This window comes from Lepisosteus oculatus, chromosome 14 (assembly GCF_040954835.1).
Source record: "Lepisosteus oculatus isolate fLepOcu1 chromosome 14, fLepOcu1.hap2, whole genome shotgun sequence".
NCBI lineage: Eukaryota > Metazoa > Chordata > Actinopteri > Semionotiformes > Lepisosteidae > Lepisosteus > Lepisosteus oculatus.
In genome coordinates, this window is record NC_090709.1 from 49,395,282 (window position 1) to 49,417,564 (window position 22,283).

Genomic DNA, 22,283 nt, shown 5'->3' on the forward strand with positions numbered 1-22,283 from the left:
CCTTCTAAAACTTCCCCTTTCTCTAAGAGAAAACAGATTACATCATAGAGCGAGAGAAGAAAAACTAGATTTGTTATTCAAAGCTTATCAGTTACTTTCAGCTAATTCTAATGACCCAGACAGCATATATTATTTTGGTACATTGTCTTCTAAACTAACCTAAACAGTGTACTTTGTTGACGAACTGTTTTCTAAAATTCTGCACGTACTGTAGCATAGCAGTTATATCCTTGAAATATTATCTAAAAGCACCAATATATTTTTTGTAAAGCTCTCTACATTTTTAAGAATCAATTAACTCATTAGATTTCCACTACACCTCATAAGAAGCATTTTAACTAGAATTTGTATTTGTTCCATTGTACTATTGCATAAGTATCTAAAAAACAACTACTGTACCTACTACTCAGAAAATAATAATGAAAACACAGTGCAAAAAAGTGAAATATAATCTACTCTTTTTTTTTGTAAAGGGAGAAAAAGAAAAAATGAAATTGACATACCTTGTTCGAAGAAAAAGAAAAAGACTAAGGGACAGGAAACTGAAGAGCCCATCTATTCATGTAAGAGCCCTAAGAATTTGTATATTTCTGTGTGAAATAAAAGTCTGTAGATTGTATGTGGCATTGAAATGTTCACAGAGGGGCAGGAATTCCAGAACAAGCAGTGGCAGGTCAGCTAGTGTATCTCAACCCTGGTCCTCAGAAGTCCTGTGTCATCTGGTTTGTGCTGCACCCAAGTTCTTAATCCACTGGTAAATGGATTTCATTTTTTTACTTTAGAAATACAGTTCTGAATGTAGCTCAAATTGAATACAGCAGTGTTTTCCTTTTTTTATACAGTCACACTAAGACAGTCATACAAGAAAAAGCCAAAACAATAGCAGATATTCCAGCAGAAACAAACATCTACCAGATATTTTCTTAGTAGTTTCAGTTGTTTGTGTAGCAGGAGAACATTAAGTTTCTCAATGGAATGTCTGTTACCCAAAAAAAAGAGAATCATGAGTGATTGGAGCCAACTACTCACCAAGGCTGATAAGATAACTTTATTAGCCATATACAATTTCTTGCATCCTAATGCAAATTTGTCTTTTTACGTACCCCAGCTTGCTCTCCATGAGACACACAGGCAGGGAGAGAGAAGCTTGGGGTCAGCCATTTATATGGCACCCCTAGAACAGTTGGGGTTGAGGGACTTGCTCAGGGCCCAACAGAGTAGGATTCCACTGCTAGCTGTGGGACTTGAACCAGCAAGCTTTCAGCCACAGATACAGATCCAGAGCCACAGAGCCTGTGGCTCAACCCTGAAATAGTTATGAGATAGTTATGAGAACAGAGCCCATTGTTCCTTTCTCAGTGCACAAAATTCATAATCCTTTCTCATATGTTTTGCAATGTCTTCAGTGTCAGTGTCAACCAGGCCCTCTTCATGGTCTGTGGTCCTCACAGACCCACTTCTTTTGGAATCCCCTCTTTGGGTGCAAGCCTGTTAACCTGTGCCACTGTTAACCAACTGTGTTGTAAGATATGAGGCAGAATTGAACAAAAAAACTCAATTCCTGTTTCCTGAGACTCCTGCTGTCCCTGAACACCTGGAGGTTTAGTGTTCAGAACCACGGGCTTCCTGCAAGTGCTCAGGTATCTGGAACTGTATCTCTTCTGGCACACTGTCCCAGTGTAAGAGCTGTCCAGAATCTAGCCCCCCTTTTGGTACTCTCTCAGAGATCAGCAATCCCGTGAGCCCCCCAGTTGTGAGACAACACAGTGCTCTAGAAACAATACCAGCAACGGTATAAGTTCCAAAGACATATAGCATATATCATGTTGCTTATGTCAGCTTTTTTCCTACAGTATTACACATTAAGTGAAAGTGAAAAGCCTGTACTGCAGATGAGTCACATGCTGGATCATTCCTACTGCTTTAAAGAGGAATGTGATCTACCATTTAGTAGGACATCTTACATTAAAAATATAAAGTTATTGTGTGAGGACTAATTAAGTAATTATGAGATATAAAGTAATTGAATTCCAAAGAGCATTACTCACTATATGTAATCTACAATATGTTCTTAAATCACAGGTGGAGATGAAGCAAGAAAATGTGTCTCAGATACACTCAAAAAACTTGAAGCGGTATCTGACAGAGAAGGCTTTACCTTCTTCAAAGACATAAAGTAAAATCTTATGTTATATACATTAAAATAATATGAATGGCTTTGTATTAAAAAAAAGATAACACTCTTTAATAAAGACTTAACAAAAGCACCTTATTAAACATTTACTGTTGCATAGATAATGAGTGCTAATTATATATTAACTATTAACTTGACAGTTATGAACATCTACTTATATTCTTAATATAATGTGCTATAGAAACACACACTGCACATGTTCTTTGAAAGATCTGTATGTGCACATGAAATCCTTAGTTTAGTAATGTTTCAAATAACATGCTTGATTATGATTCAAAAAAACATTTCAGAGATTAGATTTTTGTTTAAACCCAATCGTCAATAGAACTAACATATCCATACTAACAATTATTTCTATTTACTTTTTTTTTTTCTCGCAGGGAAAAGCTTTTGGTTTTGAAAAATAAAAATTTAACTGACAAAATGTATATTGGTGTTTTTGGAAAATCAGGAGTTGGAAAGAGTTTTTTAATAAATGCTCTTCTGGATGAAGAGTTTCTGCTGCCTTCAGGAAGTGGAGAAGCATGTACCTCTGTTTTAATTGAAGTGCAGGCAGACACAAATGCAACCAATTACAATGCGGGCATCGAGTTTATCAGCAAAAGCGTATGTACTTTTAATGATCAATTTAAAATTGTTTTAATATTTTCTCACATTTCAATTTACCTTGTATGTTTTTAGTTTTTTTTTAAGTACAAAGAAATGTTAATCTTAATATCTAAATACTGGTTTTATTAATTTTAAAATGCTTTAGGATTTACACAAACCTGATACCTGAAAGCTCTTGTTAACCCATTGTTTTAAGTCAGTTTTTTCAAATTATGTGGAAATATTATGGATAGCTGTAACCTGAGCAAAATGTTTTCAGGAGTGGGAGTCAGATCTACGCTTTATGAAGGACATGATAGCTGATGAGGCCACTGAAGATGGAGATGAGTTGGAAGACATGGCAAGAGAAAAAATCGAAGCTGTTTATGGAAGCAAAGGAATAAACCAAAGCTATAATGAACTGCTAAAATCCCAAACACCCCAACCATTTCCCACCACACTGAAAATCTTCAAGGACAATGTAAGGAAATGTAATTTATTTTGTTACGTGCATGTGAGATACCATACTTCTTCTGAGATTTTTCTTTCCTCCCCTCTACCACCTGGCCCCAGCTTGGAGGACAACTTATTTCTTGTTTTAATAGTTACTCAAATAAGTGTTTCATGATTCTTGCATTCATTCCATTTATTTTCCTCTCCTCTAAATGTATTCTCCCTCTTTGATCAGATTATTAATATGAACTGCATTCCAATACAATTTGTAAAAGGCAAGAGGAAAGACAAGAGATGATGAAAAGACAAAATGAGAGGAACAAAAAAGAACAATCACCTATATTCTTAGTGAGATTTGGTGCCATTCAAATATTGTTCTAGTGCCATGCTTGTATTCATTATGTTCCCACTACAGACTCTATGATATTTTTCCAAATATAAAAAGCATAATCTTTGGACATTTTTGTAAAAATCACATACAAACTTGAATAAAATCAGTAGAAATTTTAAACCAATTCTTGTTTATTTTTTTCCTTCTGCAGGCATCTGATCTTTCCAAAGCAATAGGCTGCTATATTCGCAATGATGGAAGTTTCCCACAAAAGTACTGGCCTCTAGTGAAGAAGGTCACAATTAGTCTGCCTGCCTCTTCTAAATATCTTGATCGAATAGTGCTGATTGACCTTCCTGGAAGTGGAGACATCAATAAAGAGAGAGATGAGATGTGGAAAACGGTATAGAATTATTCTTATTTAACACTACTTGTCAAACCAAAGATATTTTAAAGGACTATACAACTACTCAATACATAATTTAAAGATAAATAATCATTGGCAATCATTATATATATATATGATATACAATATATGATATAAAATATATAAAACAACTTTGTAAAACAATAAGATCTCAGAACCAAGAGCAACAGTTGGAGAATTCATTACTCTAATGAAAATATCTAATATATGTGTCATATAAATTTAGGAGGTAAGTACAGTCTGTACAATGAGATCTCACACTTTAAAACTTTTACCAGGGCCCTGCTCATTGATGGAAATAGAACAAATCAACAATTTTAGCTGGATTTCTATTCCAGTTCCTCTGTGCCCAAAGTCTCTCATACTAAAGGGGAAATGTGTGGACCTGGGGGGAACTATGAGATCAGGGTTAAGGCAAGAACAGTAAATACAGTTGTATGCAAATATTTTGGCACCCCTGGCCAAATGTTTTGTTGATTTTCTAAATGAAAAGAAGTAAACACAACCTCTGCAGTGAACAAACTTAAACTTGACATATCTCTGCAAATTGTAATGCACAGTTGCTATTTATTTGCTGAATTTAACAGATTGCAAAAATAAAAGTTAATGTGGCATGTGCAAAAGTTTATCAGTCAGTACTAAGCAACACCCCATTTGGCAGAAATCACAGCCTCCAAACATTTCTTGTAACCAGCTAACATTCTTTCTATTGCTGCTTTAGGAATGTTTTCCTATGTCATTTTTTTCATATGTAACATTTATTAATAATGCAATAAATATATAATTTAGCCATGGGTGCCCAAACTTTTGCATACAACTGTAACTATCCTATCCTGATCTGGACTATAATACAGCAGAGTATACTTTTCTTTCTCTAAATCTCTGTTGTTAGCCTACTGTTATTTTTTTCTATGCTTCCACAGCTGTGTGAGAATGCTGAGCATTAGCAGCTATAAGATTCCTTACGCATGGTGTTCAGTCTCTCCTGCGGCAGTGTTCCCTTTAAAGAATACTTTATAATTTATTAAACAAATTTCTTCAATTTGACAGTAAGGAACATTTAAACTGTACTTTATGTGGATAGCTTAATGAATGAATGTTTCTTAACAGTGTCTTAGCAAATGTGCATCGGTTTGGATTGTGAATGATATCACCAGGGCATTGAATGGAAAGGAATCAATCCACATTCTTCGGAACACTTTCCGAATCATTGCTGGTGGGGGAGAGTGTTGCAACATTGCTTACATTTGTACTCAAACTGATAGAATTGATCCAGAGGAATTCAAACGGTAAGCTATTTGTACTTGTTTTAAAATGGTAGTCTTTCGTATCACATTAGCTGGATTAGAAAAATAAAATATTTCCAAGATATACTAAGTATATTTATACTAAGTATATTTTTGCAGGACTCTCTTTAAAAGCCACAAAAAAACAGAATATTCTTTGTTCTCAGATCTTTCTTTATAATAATCCTTAAATATCCATCCATTCATTTTCCTAACTGATTGTTCCAATTCAGGGTCCTGTGGGACCCAGAGCCTATCCCAGCAAGCAATGGTGCAAATTAGGATATACTCTGAACAGGACATCAGTTCATCACAGGTCAGACAGTTACAAATGCAGACATGCACACACTCACAATAATTTCCTCAGAAACCAATTAACCTACCAACATTTCTCTGGAACGTGGGAGGAAACTAGAGCACCTGGAGGAAACTCACATGAGCGTGTGGAGAACATACAAGCTTGAACTTAAACGGGGACAGTTAAGACATTAAATATACATATACAGTACATACTGTATACAGTACAGTTTGCATACAGTAATATGTTTATGTTCCTAAATCAATCTCTTTTATGAGCATGTGAAAGGCATGGTGAATCGATTCTCAAAAATTACTGTACTTTGCATGATTGGAAACAAATGCGTGATTGCGAAATGCTGTGGTGTTACTTTTACAAAGACGGTCAATGAAAAAAAGAATGTGGACCAGGGCAATACTTTGAGTTTACACTTACAGCTTGTCCAAGGTCATTCATTATTAATTATATTAGTAATATCTTCGTTAAAGACTTTGATGGCGACAGCTCAAACATGAGAGGTTGAGCTTTATTAGCTCCACCTTGCGGAAATTCCGGATACTATTATTTTGCTTGTCGTATTATAGGTGAATTTACGGTAACTAGCGGTATTTACCGGTAACTTGCAGTAGACTGCATACAGCGTACCGGAAAATAATGCGGTATCGCCCGCGCATTTTGAATGGCTGCATCTGTAGGACAACGTCTGTGCATCTTCATGTATAGTTTCCTCTGATCTTCCAGAGATATGCTGCTGAGGATAACTGGTGATTCAGAATTCCCCCTTTCTGCTTCTGTGTGTGTGCAAGCCGTATTAGACAAGTGTCCCATTCAGAGAGCTCATACAACCAATCGATATTTGGTGGATAGATTATCTGTCCTGTGGAAGTAGCAAAATTAAACATTTAGCCATCAGTAGTTCTTATTTGGATGTCTTATGATGAGGTGTGAGAGCCACAGAGGTGCAGTTATCATTTTTGCCTTACAACACTGTATCAATTCTGTATTAATTCTGGACCTGTGTTTGCTATTAATTCATTTAGGGCTAGAATACGTTCATTGTCTTCCAATCGAGTCGAGTTGACATTGGAAGCTTGCCACGCCCGGACTGTTACACCAATGCATTAGCATGTTAAAGCGATTTCATTGAGGAGCCTAGCTTTCTTAACTAGTTAACACTGTACTTCCTACTTTGAAAATACCTGTGAAACTGGTTTAATTCATCACAGCCAGCACTCCCGCAGAGAGGGGGGTTGTACTCGTTAATGTCCGATGACATACAAGTGGAAAGATTACAGATTTTAATCGTCTTTTTTCTGAACCAGGGAAAATCTGATCATGTTTCTCTATAACAATAATAAAAAACTTTATTTTACATTATTTTACATATCCCGCTTACACATCGCACAACTTTAATAAATCTATTCTTTATTAATACTTTATTAATACTTTATTAATACTAAATTAATACTAAATAAACAATACTAAAAATACTACAGCAAAGAAGTCACTTGATTTTTGGAACATTTAGCATTTAACATGCTAATGTGTTGGTGTAACAGTCCAGGCGTGGCAAGCTTCCAATGTCAACTCGACTCGATTGGAAGACAATGAACTTATTCTAGCCCTAAATGAATTAATAGCAAACATGGTTTACATAAAAGACATTTTTCCAAGAAAGTTTATAATAATATGATCTATAGTTGAAATCTGAGCCTAAATATAAAGAAAAAGCATTTTCAGAGAGCAATCACGCTGTGTTTATGTAGAAAAAACGATTAGCTTTATGAGCAATCTAATTACCTATTCGCTTAAAATGCTATATAAAATAAAGTTTATTTAAAGATGAATGATAGGTGTCGCAGTTTAAATAATGTTCGTAGTAGGGCTTGGACAGATTCCAAGTGCATTTTTGCAATTTACGTTGCATTGTCCAATGTGCTGCTGTAATACAGTTTAGAATACAGTAAGTCTAAAATGTAGCAGCTTTATTTATGGGTTGCAATTTAGAAAAAGTCAAAAACTGCACTCAAAATGCAATTTAGAGCTTTCTGGCAAGAGGAGACACCCAAATTATAATGTAACATGCCACTGTTTGTGCATGAACAAAGTTATACTGCAATTTTCCTTAGATACGCGATTAAAAAAAATATTTTTTTTGAATTCCCGGCAGAACACATTCCATAAGAATCAGCGCTTTTATACAGTATATCGCCTTTAAACACATATATTTAAACACGCGTTTACGATTTAAATCAAAACGCGATTCAAATCAATATAAATGTTTATTTTGTAACGCATAGGTGACTATTCATTGTTATTAAAAAGACTTAAATTCGATCATGTTGTGATATTTAGAAATATAAATTTGTTTGGTGCGAGTGAGGTTTTATTTAATCTCTGACCAAGGGAAACGATTCATTTTTTCAAAGAAATGTTTGTTAAAAAATGAAGTCATAGTTCCATGGGATTCAATCACAGACCATGTGACATGGGAGTCAGGAACCTAACCCACAGCGCCACCAGCGCCGTCACATACTGAGTGCTGAAAAAGCACTACAGAAACATTATCGACAGACAATGTACAGATTTGATAAAGCTATAAAATAATGTAATTAGGCACAGAACACGTTTACAGCACAGTACAATAATAAATGCTGACCATGACTTTAGAAGCATAAATTACCTTACACTCAATTTAAACACAAGCTGTCTTAAGCCCTTTAAGCTGGTTCATACAGAAATGTAGAGAACCAGGCTCAGAACACACAGCTTCATTAGCGAATACATATGCAGGACAACTGGAGAAGACGTTTTACAGTGGATGGATTTTTAGAAACATCCCATCAGTGACATCACTGAAGTCAACTCCTAGGTAACTGTCGTGTGGATAGTTTCACAAGAATCAGACAAAGGTTTAAGCATCGCTTGTTCTAGATAAAACTGCAAAAAAAAACAACAACCCATAATGTACTTCTTTGCGGCTCTGTTTGCCCAAATCATATATTCACAACGTGAAATTAGAAAATAATATTACGTAACCAAAATCCGCAATATGGAAACAGAACCTGTGTAATTGTTGACAGATGATGTACTCGTAACATTTTTACAAGACGACCGACAACATTTAAAAAATGACTTGTATGTACTTGATATCTCTAATCAATCCACTGCACTGCATTAAAACAAAACGAAAACTAAAACGCCCTGGGCATACCATTTCGCGCTTCTTATCAGTTGCTCAAAAGTAATTTGACCGTATGAAATGCATAATATAAACCTAGAAACATATACGTGAGCAGTCCTTAAGCACTGTAGTATCGGTGTTAAGACATACCTCTCAAATACTGTAAATCAAGTTAAAGATATCTCAAGACCGATTCTGGTCATAATGAAACCATGTTTCGTGTATGTTTTCTTTAAAGTACTGTATGTTTATGTTCCAAAATTAATATTGTTTATGGTCTTCACGCGCGTTGCAGTATGCTCCTATTCTTTTTATGCTCAGGCACTAAGATTTCCCTTCAGTGGTAAAATTCCATATAAATATTCAATACTACAACGGGCACAGTAAAGACGTTTACTGTAAATCTTTCTACGACAGACCAATGGACCACGAGTGCCCCTGTCGGTCAATCAATCACGTACCGCGGTATTTTGTGTCAACGCGCGTCATAATGCGCGACGCCGTAGCCAATTACCTCCGGTACGTGTCTGTACCGCGCACTTTGAATGGCTGCATCTGTATGTCAGGAATAAATTAAGGATCCAGGAGTTGTGACTGGTTACTTTAGATATACTGTAAATTTAATAATGACAACACAAAAAGACTGATGTCTCCCAATTAAACATACAGTGACAACTTCCAAATCCAATTCCCATTTCCAGTTTACATTTTTCATTTTCCCATTATGAATTTCATTCCAAGGGCAATATTATGTTATGTTATGAACACCACCACTACAAGATACTTAGAGGGATAAAAATAATAGGTCTTTACTAATGTGCTCTAGAAAGTGTCCTTTGATTCTTGTGGGCAGCTGCTTTCACAGCTGTCACACAGCTAGGCTCACTGTAAGATCTAAAATCAAACTGTGAGGACCATGAAGTAAATATTCCAGTCACACTCTCCAGTTGAAAAAGTATGCAAATTATTGAATGCAGAATTGTCTAACAGTCATATGAGTAATTTTTAATTTTGTTTTCAGACAATTCAACATTACCAATGAAGACCTTGGACTCGCACCCAGTGAGGTAAATAAAAATTGTACACTACTTTTTTAAATCATATATTTTTTAAATATGATTTCAATCAGTACCCAACACATGCTGTTGTAATCTAAAAAACATTTTTTTCTCACCAGATCAGTATATGTATTGCCAATTCATTGCCACTAAATAAGATGTTTTATACAAAAAATATAATTTTAGTTTTAATATCCACTTACAAAGCTTTCATATTTTCACTTAGCAAGATATAATTTTCAAATACATAACAACTTAGATGTTTTGACACTTGATTTTGACCTTTATTGTCTACTGTGGCATGGCAGAGCGTAAAATGTTCATTTCTCTAAAAAGCTCAGCTATTAGCTCACCGTTATTTTTTTCTACCCATCTACAGCAACATGAGAATGTGGGGCCTGCATTAATGGCTGCAGCTGTCCGATTTCGGCTCAGCTATAAGAATTCCTCACGCAGCTGCATTGCATTCAGTCAAAACTTCGCTTGTAGCCACAGGGCTAAGGTGCCTACTACTTTGCTCCTCATGAAAGCATTTTTTTCCCTGTTCTCAAGTCTGTCTTTATTTTTCTAGCCACGCTCAGCTTTTTTTTCTCTGGCTGTCTCAAGAGTATTGAAGAGATGCCCCTTCAGCTGCGACACTGATCTTATGCCGGTGCCTCTGTCTACCTCACGGAGACTCAAACCAGCATTTGCTGTGGCTCCCAGAACCACATTGCTACACCGCATATAGTGTACATCTTGATCTGTCACATAATGTAACCTTCCTAATACATTTCTCTTTTTTCCAAAGCAATCGGATAAACAGAAGGAAAAAGAAGCTGCTATAGGGTTCCGTAATCAAAAATATAAAGAGAAGATACAAGAGCTCCTGGACAAAGAAGCAAAGGCAAGATCTTGTATTTGAAAAACATAAGAAAGGCAGCTGGTCATTCGGTAGAACTAAAAGTTACAGAGTGGCTGTTTTCCTTAAATCACAAGTGAAAAAACAGCTTTATTGCTTGAATTAGGCAGCTGCAGATCATGCAAATGTAAAGCAGAAATCATGTACCAGGTTTAAAGACTATTGTCATATTGCCAACATTTCGAAATTCGAATTCAATAGTTAGGTAAAATTCTAATAATGAAACAAGCAGATGAATATAATGGAAATACAGCCCACAATAATTTGGCTTTAGCTTGCCTGTCTGAGGATATTACTTGTTGGAGATCAGGACTGTCATATCCCCTCAAGAGCATCCCCAAAACACCAACGCAAATTTTGAAACACTGTGCTAAAATAAAGTCAGTTCAGTTTGTCTGAGCAGAATGTGTGTGCAGCCTGTAATAAAGGAGACGTGCATATGATACAGGCTTGCGTTTTTTAAAGAGTTGATTTGGATATGCAGTGTTTTGAGGGAACACTGATGGTGAATAAAGCAAATTCCAAACCATGTGAACCTTGCAAGTACATCAAGATAATGACTTACCAGAATGCCTCTTTCAGAAATGCCTCCTCGGAGATGAAGAGGAATCAGAAAATGTTTTTAATGTATACACAGTGAGTTCCCAAGAGTATATGAACATACGGAAAGGAAGGACAGCAATTATGAAAGAGAATGATACAGGTAAGCGAAGACATGTAAAACAATAGGGTAACCAGACCTTTTGTGCTGAACAACCATTCTACCAGTTGTACTGTTATTTACAGGCATTACAGAACACTTCCAACAATCGTTCAAGGCAGGAGAAGTACACATTGACTGGGACATTTCAACTGTAGTGCTTTTGCAATAAAATTACACAAATTGTTACTAGCCAAATAATTACAGGACAGTAAGTCTTTCTTTTTGTTATGTATGGAGATATTTAAGTGATACAACTGTAGAATCATATAAAGTGACTGAGTCCTGATGTTGGTGAAAGAAGAATAATTTATTTTGCATGCATACAGGAGAGCAGCTTTCATTGCTCAGTGCTTTTTATACACAGTGACAGACAAGCTTCCTACTTTTGACATAGATTACCAAATCCCTAAAATGAACCATCCGTTCTCATGCAAGCTCGGATAGAGATAAAGAACTCCTTATTAGGACTTTTTGTTATTGCTTACATTTGCAGAACAGGACATTTGACTTCCCTTTTACTGCATTTAAGACATGAGCTGTATTTTTCCACTGACCTATAGATGCCCCCATGTATGTTTCCACTTGCCAGGGTTAATAGCAGTTAGGAAGCTAAAACATAGGAAGTTTGTTAGCTATTATAAAATGTATAACATTCCTGTAGAACTAAATCAGTATCATTCCTTTTATTTCAAGAGCTGCCATTGCTTCATGAACACATCAGGAATATGGTGATCCAACACTCTCAGAAAGCAGAGAAGGACTATGTCACTGAAGTGTTTGGTGTTCTCTCATGCCTCACTTTTTCAAAGGACAATGAAAAGGTACATGCTTAACATTCTATCAAATAATGCAGTTCTCGTGGACTTCACTTTGAGGCAATGAGTATTGTCAAAAACTTTGTGCTCATACTTTTATGCTGCAGCCACCTTTTAACAGAAATACTGCAAGCTGATTGGCCAAAGACCAATTACAAGACACAGGCTGCTCTTCAGAGAGATTCTGAGAGAGCAGCTGCATTATGAAATAGACAAGCTGATGCTTAAAAAAAAAGACAGCAAATTCAGCAGGGAAAAAATGATAAAAAATCAGCTATTTGAATCTTCAGATCTGGTGGTAGTTAGCCAGAATGAAGTCCGCTAGCTTTGAGAAATATGAGAAAAAGGATTTTTAGTTTAGGCTAGAATAAAGTGGTTAGCTGCTTGGAGTGCTCTAATGTTGGAGCATAGATCAGCTGAGAAAGCAGTCTTAAAACCAAATGAGCCAATTAAAAACTAGACTGGCTGCTTGATTGGAAGGTCTAATAGAGAGATGTCCTGAATTCATTCCCATGGGATCGGAGGAAGGTTTAGAGCTTGTGCAAATGTTCAGGTCTCCTCTGGCAATAGCAGGACGCAAGTCAGTCCCAGTCCTGGTGGAACTCATACAGGATTAAAGTGAGCCCTGACATAACATATTAAAAATAAAGAAATTATAAAAGCTGAAACCCTGACAACAATATATAACAACAGTATATATATATAAGAGTTCAATAGTAGCATAAAATATAAAGGTCAAACTATACAAGAAGTATAAGGTACATAAATAATTGCACATTATTTTTATCTGAGTACAGTCCTCAGACAGTTGTTTAGCAAGGTAATATTGTAATACCCACAAAACACCTAAACATACTAAACATGTGTACTTTAAGTATATCAAAATACTGTGCAAAGGCATGGTGTATGTTTGGGAAAGATCTGTTTGGATTTGTATAATGAAAATTATTTCCTGGACTTGTTAATGTCAGAACTAAATACAGATCCAGTCATTCAAAATACGCGAAGTACGCTGCGTCAAAACGCGGTAGGCGTGGTGCATCATAATGCATCATACCGCATGTTAATGATAATAGTATCCAGGAGCACCTTTGAAACCGCCAGGTGGAGCTAATAAAGCATCATGTCTCATGTACAGCATTTGAGCTGTCGCCAAAAAGATATTAATAGTATTAATAATGAATAACTTTGGACGGGCTGTAAGCTCAAAGTATTACCATGGTCCACTTTCTTTGTAATCGTCTGCATTAGTTTAACTCTTTCATCCGTGATTAAGTGATAATCAGCTGAGCCCTTTTCAGCTGTAGCTTAAGTTCTGAAGTGGTGCATTGGGTTAGGTGTGTGCATTGCATGCAGGTTATGGGTTCAAACCAAGCTGTTGCCATGATCTTTATTTTAACAAATAAACATTTCTTTGAAAAACTAAACTAGTAAATATTATCGACACTATATTGAATTTGTTGGTATTTATAAATATCACAACACACTCAAAGTTAAGAGAGTTAAGTGATTAACCTTTTCTATGAATACTTGAGCGCTATCGCAGTACAAAAACCTCATACTTTTTCCGCTAAATCCGCTAAATAGGGAATATAATATGGAATTGCTTATCTAAAGAAATTAATAACTATATTAATTTAAGGATCTAAATATATGCATTTATATAGCTGGTAGTGTCACTGTAATCCACCTTCTTTGTAAACAGGTTTTATTTTTAATTTGACTCATTCACGCATGATTACTTTAGAAACATTTTTAAACTGTTTGTTCTACTGTATGTAGGCGATCAGAGTTTAATACCTGGTTCAGGCAAAAGTTTTTCTTCTAACAAAGAGTTTTTTAAAAATTAAATATTAAATATGACGTACACTAGGTTAACATTTTTCTGTTTTTCATATTCAATGTTAAGTGATATTTATAATGAACAAAAAACGTGAATGACACAGAGCCTGCAATCTACAGATTTAAAGATCGCGATTTGTGAAACATTTCACAACTTTTATTTAAACAATATGTAGTACCTGGTTGCATTTTTAGAAACCTTAGTTTGAATAAAGTGGATCCCAGGTGCAAGTGACTTCATAACGCGAGAAGGCATTATGCTATATTTTTTATGCATCAGTTGAAGCCTTCTGACTATATACAAAAAAAACAGGATTCACTTTTTTCTGTCTCTTCCTACTCTCACTCACCTGTTACGATTCGGGCACAGAATGGTTACAAATGGGAAGAGGTCAGACAGGCAGGGGGAAGGGTGAGGTGTGAAACTGTTACCTGTCCTGGGTAAAGTGGTTAGAAAATAGGTGGATTTACACTTGTAAAAAGTGTTCCAATTTTAATGCGATTAAATTACCTTAGACGGTCTGTAAACTGAAAATTTATAGAGGAGACATGTTGTGTCTTTTCTTTCCAGCTTGGAATTAACTTTTACCTACTAGTATATTCTAGCTACCTTATGTAAAGCTGCTCCATGCTTCTCACAAAGGCTAGAACTGTCAACACCCTACTGTGTAATGTTATGCAGAATTGAATAAAACAGAACAGAACAGTTCTGGGGGATGAGAAGGAATTTTCAGTAGCATGCAATGTTGTCATTGTTAACAAGTAACAAGTAACAGGTTTATTCCATGCTGAAAAGAGAAGAGAGAAAACACAATTTTTAGGCTGTGGAGCCTTCTTTGGGCGGAACAGTTTAAATCAAATATATTTTTCCCACAAGCCGTACTGTATTGGCAGTACATTAGCAGTTTGAGATAATTTGTTGTTATTAATAAATCACTTAGCTTCAAACATGTTGTGATATTTAGAAATATCAAACATGTCAATATAGTGTCAATAAGATTTGCTATTTTAGTTTTTCAAAGAAAAGTTTATTTGTTAAAGGTATCATGGTGACAGCTGGGTTCAAACCCCTGACTTCCACCATACAAGGCACACACCTAAGCCATTAAACAGATGTAATCACATAAGAAGGGGTGAAACTGATGCAGACATTTCCAAAGAAAGTGTACTACTGTAATAATTTGAGCTATAGGAATATAATTTTATTGTTATCAATTTCTTGATGACCCCTGTCGGTCATTTTGGCCAGCCAATCACGTATTGCAGAACAACGTGGTGAACTGTGGTTAATTTTGCACGGTATGGGGTTGTACCATGCATTTTGAATGGCTGCATCTTTACATGTCTTATATAGCTATTATAAACTATTAATAATATCTTAAAACATTTAATAACACAATTAAACATTTTCACTTTGTGTTTTAATAGCTCGTTCAGGTTGCAGAGTTCAACAGTGAACTTTCTGTCCTGCTAAAAAATGAACTGGATAAGGTGTGTGAAAACTTAGTAACTTTTTTGAATGATGTTTCTGAAAACCTGGAAAGTTGTCTGAAGGATGGAGTTGTAGAAGCTGAAAAGATGTGCATTAAAAGTGCGATGGATGAAGTTATAAAGCCAGTAAGTGAACAAAATGAAATGATGATACATTACTGTAATAAATTATAGTAATAAGCTGTTTTATTTATTATTTAAGCTTATAAGCCTAATAAGTTATAGTTGTATTGATTATGAAATTCAAAGACTTTAAACATTACACTATTTTGATCAAACTATATTAAAACCGGAAAATGTATTAACATCAATATGTCTAGAAATGACTTACAGTTATAAGAAACCACAAGATTTTTGTTATTTATATAAAATTAAATATATTTTGATCTCTTTATTTCAGTTGGAGCTGACATGTTTAATAGCTTGAGTAAGGTGTTCTAAAGAAATACAGATTGTATAGATAACAGGAAGAATTGCTCTCAGGTTCTTATTCTAAGTGTAGAATGGGAGGATATTTGTCTGAAAACAAACAGTAGAGGCACTGTGAATTGGCAAAACTATATTAGTGAGTGAACCAAATGACTTTTCCAAGGACAATCCAAAAGCAGGTTCATTCTAAGTCATATCAAGCCTATAAATATAAAACAGTGAGACACTGGAAGAGAGACTTGTTGTTTAACAGTGGCGCAACCTGCAAACATGCATTCTATTGCATGTTATTTTTCACAGCTAGTTCTTAATTATAAAAGTGATCTTCAGGACTTTGATCAATTAAACAGTTAGGGATCTACCACAAACCTCATATTTGTGACACCATATTCTTATTACAAAGAACTTTCAGTGAAATAATGATTTTTCTAAATGCAATTGGTACAAATGGGGGGTTAAGAAAATCAGGAATTGACTGAGCAGTTAAAGTCATAAGTAAAATATTTATTTTTATCCCCCAACTTGTTTAATGACTTCTCCAGAAAATACCCAAGAGGTTGGTATAATTAGAAACACATTCTCTGGCACATCTTCTGTGAAAAGAGTACTAATCCAGGCACACTTGGTTGAACAAATATCCATTATACGTTCAAGACACAAACTACACTGCACACAACAAAACATACAGCACACAAGTTACTCTATGTGCACTATTTGCAAACATGGCTTTCAAAGGCCTAACATTCTGATCACCCAGAAAAAAAAAACCCAGCCTTCTATGAATTATGAAACTTAATCTCTACAGAGGCCAAATAAGAGATCAGCTGCCTTCTAAATAAATGCGATACAATACAACCAGCAGTTGAATCTCTCTCTCTGCACATCGGATGCCACAAAATAAATGAGACCCTATCTCCCTATTCTAAAACTGCACCCAAAAGCATGAAAGATGTTTCTAACTGAGGTATCTTTATCCAGGAAACCCAAGTTCTCTAAAAGCACAGAATACCAAGCTCTCTCTACCAAGTTCAAATAATTAGCTGTAGTCAGTTATTGTTTGAATGATCATGAAGTAGGGACTCCCGCCTGGCACAAGCTTCAACTCCCAACATTTTTCTTATCTTTTCCTGTCTCTCTCCCTGTTGTTCTCCTCTTCTTATTCACTGTCCTTGTTATGATGTTATATTGTTTGGTTCTGTACTGCTCATTGACAATTATTAACCCACAACATCCCTAGGTATAGCAAGGTAAACTTTACAATTGTTTCTCCTCAAGGGACCTCCCAGACTGCAACAAACACCCTCTCAGTTTTGAAGCTAAAAGTTTTTACTCTGCCAAGTGTCACAGACTTTATCTAACATCTAAGAGATACTTCTCAGACACCTAAAGCTGTAACACTATTTTATTGTTCTTTCAATGTAATCTCAGAAAATGAAAAATTTCAGAGGCTACCACAGGACACTCAAAGCTGTATGCCGAAGCAATGGAAGTTACAGCTCTTCAAAAGGACCAATTGATCTGAATTACACTTTGTCAAGACCAATGTACACATCTGTGAATAAAACATTTCTTCAAACATTCAGGTACAAAAAATGAAAGATTTGTATCTGTTTGCATAAATTCCATGTTAGTAAATACTGTACATTAGTATATATTCTATATAAGTAGAACTGTTTCACCTGCTCCAAACTTGTCACATTTAAAAAACAAGTTTTTAAAAATGTTTTCATGATATTTACCTTAGACCTCAGTTTCATTCCACTTAATATTAAATCTAAGAAAACAAGAGAACAGACTTAAAACAATTTCTTTGGGCCCTTATTTATTTAATTGTATTTTACTCCACAGAAATTCAAGGAGCTCCATCAATGTTATCTTTGACAATGTTCTGTATGACTTTATTTCAAGTGAGAGGTTGAACAAGTATAAAAGTTCTAAAGTTTACCCACAAGTGGTGTTTGTGAAAACAGAGGTAAGAAGGCAGACTGATGTTCAGAGCCTTGCTAATTTTAGCTTATTTTATTATACAGAATAGTGTGCTGCTATAGTATTATATGTACCATTGATTTTTTTTTTCAATGTATATATTTAACACTTATCAATACTGTATTTAAGTGAGTGTCTGGATCTCAGAATTACCAAACTTATATATGAAATTGCTTGTCTTTCGGATGAGATGTTAAACTGAGGCCCTGATTTTCAGTGGTCATTTAAGATCCCCCGGCATTTCTCGATAAGAGTAGAGAGTTATCCCGGTGTCCGGGCCAAATTTGTCCCCTCAGCCTTTACCGTGGCCTCAAAACTGTCCCCATGTATGATTGGCACTTGCCCTGCGATGGACAGGGTGTACCCTGCCTTGCGCTTGTTGCTTGCCGGGTAGGCTCCGGCCTCACCGCGACCCTCACCTTGAAAAGCGGAGTGAAAGTGGATGGATGGATATATGAAAATATACTTAACAGGTCAGACAAGTTGAGAATCTACATATTCCATATATCTTTTTATTTTTAATTTGGAACAAGAAGTTATTTCATTCTTGTTTTCAGTGCCTTGCAGAAGAACACAGAGCCTTCCTATAATGTCCCATTTGATAAAAATAAAAAAACATTTTTTAAAACTCTGTGTCTTTTTTTAAAACATTAATTCACGATGGAGTGAATCAGTGTTAGTATGACTGAGATAAAGTGAAATGGGAAGATTAAAAAATGATAAGTAGAAGCTAAGATACAGTAGTCCATACATTCACATTTCGATCACCTGTGGCTTTAAAGCAACAAAATGTGAAAACTGAAAAGTAGAAAAATCACATTCATTAGTAGGCATAAAGTCAGCTGAAAGTCTGAATAGAATATCATAAAGCAGATTATTTTTGTGAATTTATGTTTTATTCAGCTAAGAAGAATACTGAGTGAATTGGAAAAGGAAATCCGCTACATAAAGAAAAGCATCAACAACTCTCTCAGTGACTCAATCAAGAAAATCATGCAGCCAGCTTATGAGGGTAAGTGACTTAACTTTTTAAGAATGTATGGAAGAAAGGAAAAAATGTTGACAGCAGTGAGCATGTTTATTTACTATGCCCTGTATGAGTAATACTTATAATTTTGCTAATACCAGAAGGATAACAATCACTTTATATTAATTTGGTCAAACACAAATTGGTTGTTACTATGCTTACATATACATGAAGTTGATTTTAAATTAGTTTCATTATATACAAAACTAAATGAATATAGAATTTTCTTTTTTAAACTTTTAAAATTCTTGTATTTCAGAGGCATCAAAAATCTCTGGAACTCATGCCTTTAAGAAAATTCAGAAAACTCTTGAAGACAGAATTGTATCATCACAAAATACCATGTTCCAGAGGGCCAAGGAAGAGATGTTGCACAGATTTGATGACCTCAAGGTTCGTTTTCCATCAACACAAGTCTGTAACGTCCTGAAGATTCTCATTAAATCAAGTCTCAAATGTGCCACTTCATATTGTCACACCCTGTGATGAAACATAGCCAGATGCATAAGAGAGACACCACGATTGCCATAAGGTTAAAATGGTTCTTTTTATTTACAGTGTTGAAAATGAGGGGAAAAAACCCCAATAAAAACACCAAATCAAATGAACTAAAACAACATTTTGACTGACTCATTCCCTCAAAGTTTCCTGGATAATAAGGCTTCCATTTTTTGGTCAACCTTTACATTTTCTGCAACTGAATGAATTTTCAATAATTAACGTTCATAATTAATGTTCATGTATATAATGAAGGCTAAAGACTATATATAGCTGTTACACCAGAGGAGAATGGATGGTAGCAGTTAACATAATGTGTCAAGACTCCCAATATGAAGTATTATATTATTTCAATGAATATTAAGTGTTCTAAAGGTTATCCTTCAGAGTTTTTTGTGTTTTATATTGCTTTCCAAAAAACATTTTTTTCTAGTTAAAATATCTTAATCTAATGTTGATTTATTCATCTTTTTTAATCTTTTAGAAATTGGTAAATAACAGAATCAAAGAAAAAATGAAAGAATCAATCACTCTGGCTCTAAATCAGTCTGAAGTGGATGAAACTTTCCCAGGTAATAATACTCAATATAAATGTTATATTTTTGCTCTGTTTAATAAAGTAAGTTGTTTCAATGTGAATAATGATTTATTATTTATGAAAAAGATGAGAGACACGATGTGTACAAAGAGTCCACTCAGTTCAGTTTGGAATTAATCAAAATATCCTGCATTGTAATACATCGTACTTAATATAATATAATTAATATATATCAATATACTTTGAATTAACAGTTTAATCTAAAGTTTAAGTTTAGTGAAAGAAACAGTTTACTACATTGATTGATTTAAAGAAATTTTTGTTAAGCAATGTTAACCTAGTCCTCATATTGTTAACCTTACTACTTTCAATTTTTTAATTATTTGAGATAACTAATTACAACTAATTCACATATATTCAGTAAAGTAATTTCATTATTACATTGCACTGTTATGCTTTATGTCCAAAAAATGATTCCAAAATTATTTAAATTTTATATACTTTTTAAATATGCATTTGGGTATATACTTCCTTAGATAACTTAGAGAAAGAAAGCTGAACAAGTAAAAAATATTTTGAATATTCACCATACCACCATCATTATTATCTTTATGGTTGGTAGATTACAGATTAGCCACAGTACACTCAACTGACCAACCAGTGTTCTTTTGTCTATTGATGATAGCAAAACAGTTCAGCATTTTGGAGGGAATTTGGTTGTGATTCTGATAAAATGAAGATAATTTATGTTTAAAATATATGAAACATTTAAAAATGCAAAACATGTAATTTTTAAAAGCATTGTTACTAAACAAGTACAGTATAATAATGCTTATTTTTGTAAAATATTAGCTTAGTTTTCTTAGCATATGTGCCTATAAAGCTTTGTGTTGTGATATTATATTTTTTTCTGTTTTCTTTTTCTTGCAGATATTCGAGATGAATTTAAAACAATAAAAAAATGCTGCAAAGACTTACAAATCACCATGTGTGAATAAAAAAATTAGTTAAAATGCCAATGAAGTCTGACAATATAGAGTATTGTATAGGAAGAGTTGTTTGAGCGGCATTCTTTTAAAAGAATAATTGTACTTATTTTTCTACTGCTACTTGTTTTCTTATAATAGATTCTTCCAAAGCTTAATTTGATCATTAATTGTTTTTTTCATAATACTTTGAATGGTGTGTTAATGATTTTTAAGTAAAAATGATGCAGGTTTTAAATATGGATTTAATTTTATTATTTATAACATTTTCTAGTGTTGTGATGGGTGATGTACAGTAAACGTGCTACTTTTCATAATGTTTCCTACTTGCTTTTTGTTATTCTTCGATGATCTATCCAAGTTAGATGGAATCTTTACCCTCAAGAATTTTGTTACAATGCCTTTAATTTCCGATTTGTCTTTTGCTTAAAGGGGAAGGATTTACATGAGTTTAATTAAGTAATAAATCAATTCTAAACTTTTTGTATCCTACATACTGTGATATAGTTAAAGATAATTAAATAGTTAAAACTTTAGTTTTAATAGTTAAAATTGTTTTTCTTTATAGTTAAAACTGAGTAAACCAGAAACATTGGTATTACTATAATTCATTCTGTAATGTACATAAACGTTTTCACAAGGAATAAAAATGTTTGAGAATCTGATGTGTTGTGAGTGGTTATCAAGGGGAAACACCAATGCAGAATTCTAAAATGAATTTAAGACCAAGTTGGATCAGCTGTGGTTTCACCCAAATTGAGTGGGAATCTGATGAATGAAAACCGTGTGTGATGCAGACCTGCACTTGTTTTGATTCAGATGCAGTGCCTGGGAAGCACATGCTGTGTATGACAAAATACAATCAGGTGCAGCAGTGGCTTTGATTGGAACTCTATGGTGGGCAGCAGAAGCAGAAGCTGCTGGGAAATGTAGAGTAGTTTAAAGTGGTGATGCAGAAGAACAAATTTTAAAGTGGGGGAAGGCCCACACCGGCCATATGGACACCAGCAGAACAAAAGGTAAATGGCGACAGGATCATATCAATGTAGCTCCCTACGCCTGACTAGGGACAGCAGAGCAATGAATGGGGAAGTTCGGATCAGTCAAAGACTAGGGGCTCCTATAAAAGAGAGTGAAAAGAAGTATTGGAAAGAGGGGAAGAGACAAAACAAGATGAGGCAGTAGGTGCACTGGGTTAGCCATGGTAAGGGAAGGGAAGAAAATGGTGCTGAATTAGGAGGAGAGAGG

At 34.7% G+C, this 22,283-nt stretch overlaps 1 protein-coding gene across 1 annotated transcript in view; it reads left to right on the plus strand.

Annotated features, from left to right (window-relative positions):
- Positions 1-21,667, plus strand: part of LOC107076224 (nuclear GTPase SLIP-GC-like) — a 40,743-nt gene extending 19,076 nt beyond the window's left edge. The window contains exons 5-21 of the mRNA XM_069198962.1: positions 474-563; positions 2,083-2,176; positions 2,575-2,800; positions 3,063-3,263; positions 3,778-3,969; positions 5,104-5,282; positions 9,783-9,828; positions 10,610-10,705; positions 11,303-11,423; positions 12,117-12,244; positions 15,509-15,697; positions 17,429-17,583; positions 17,849-17,972; positions 18,890-18,998; positions 19,273-19,406; positions 19,996-20,083; positions 20,980-21,667. Coding sequence (XP_069055063.1) covers positions 474-563; positions 2,083-2,176; positions 2,575-2,800; positions 3,063-3,263; positions 3,778-3,969; positions 5,104-5,282; positions 9,783-9,828; positions 10,610-10,705; positions 11,303-11,423; positions 12,117-12,244; positions 15,509-15,697; positions 17,429-17,583; positions 17,849-17,972; positions 18,890-18,998; positions 19,273-19,406; positions 19,996-20,083; positions 20,980-21,047 — 2,240 coding nt within the window. The 3' untranslated portion in view covers positions 21,048-21,667. The remainder of the gene's footprint in view (positions 1-473; positions 564-2,082; positions 2,177-2,574; positions 2,801-3,062; positions 3,264-3,777; positions 3,970-5,103; positions 5,283-9,782; positions 9,829-10,609; positions 10,706-11,302; positions 11,424-12,116; positions 12,245-15,508; positions 15,698-17,428; positions 17,584-17,848; positions 17,973-18,889; positions 18,999-19,272; positions 19,407-19,995; positions 20,084-20,979) is intronic.
- Positions 21,668-22,283: the final 616 nt, after the last annotated feature.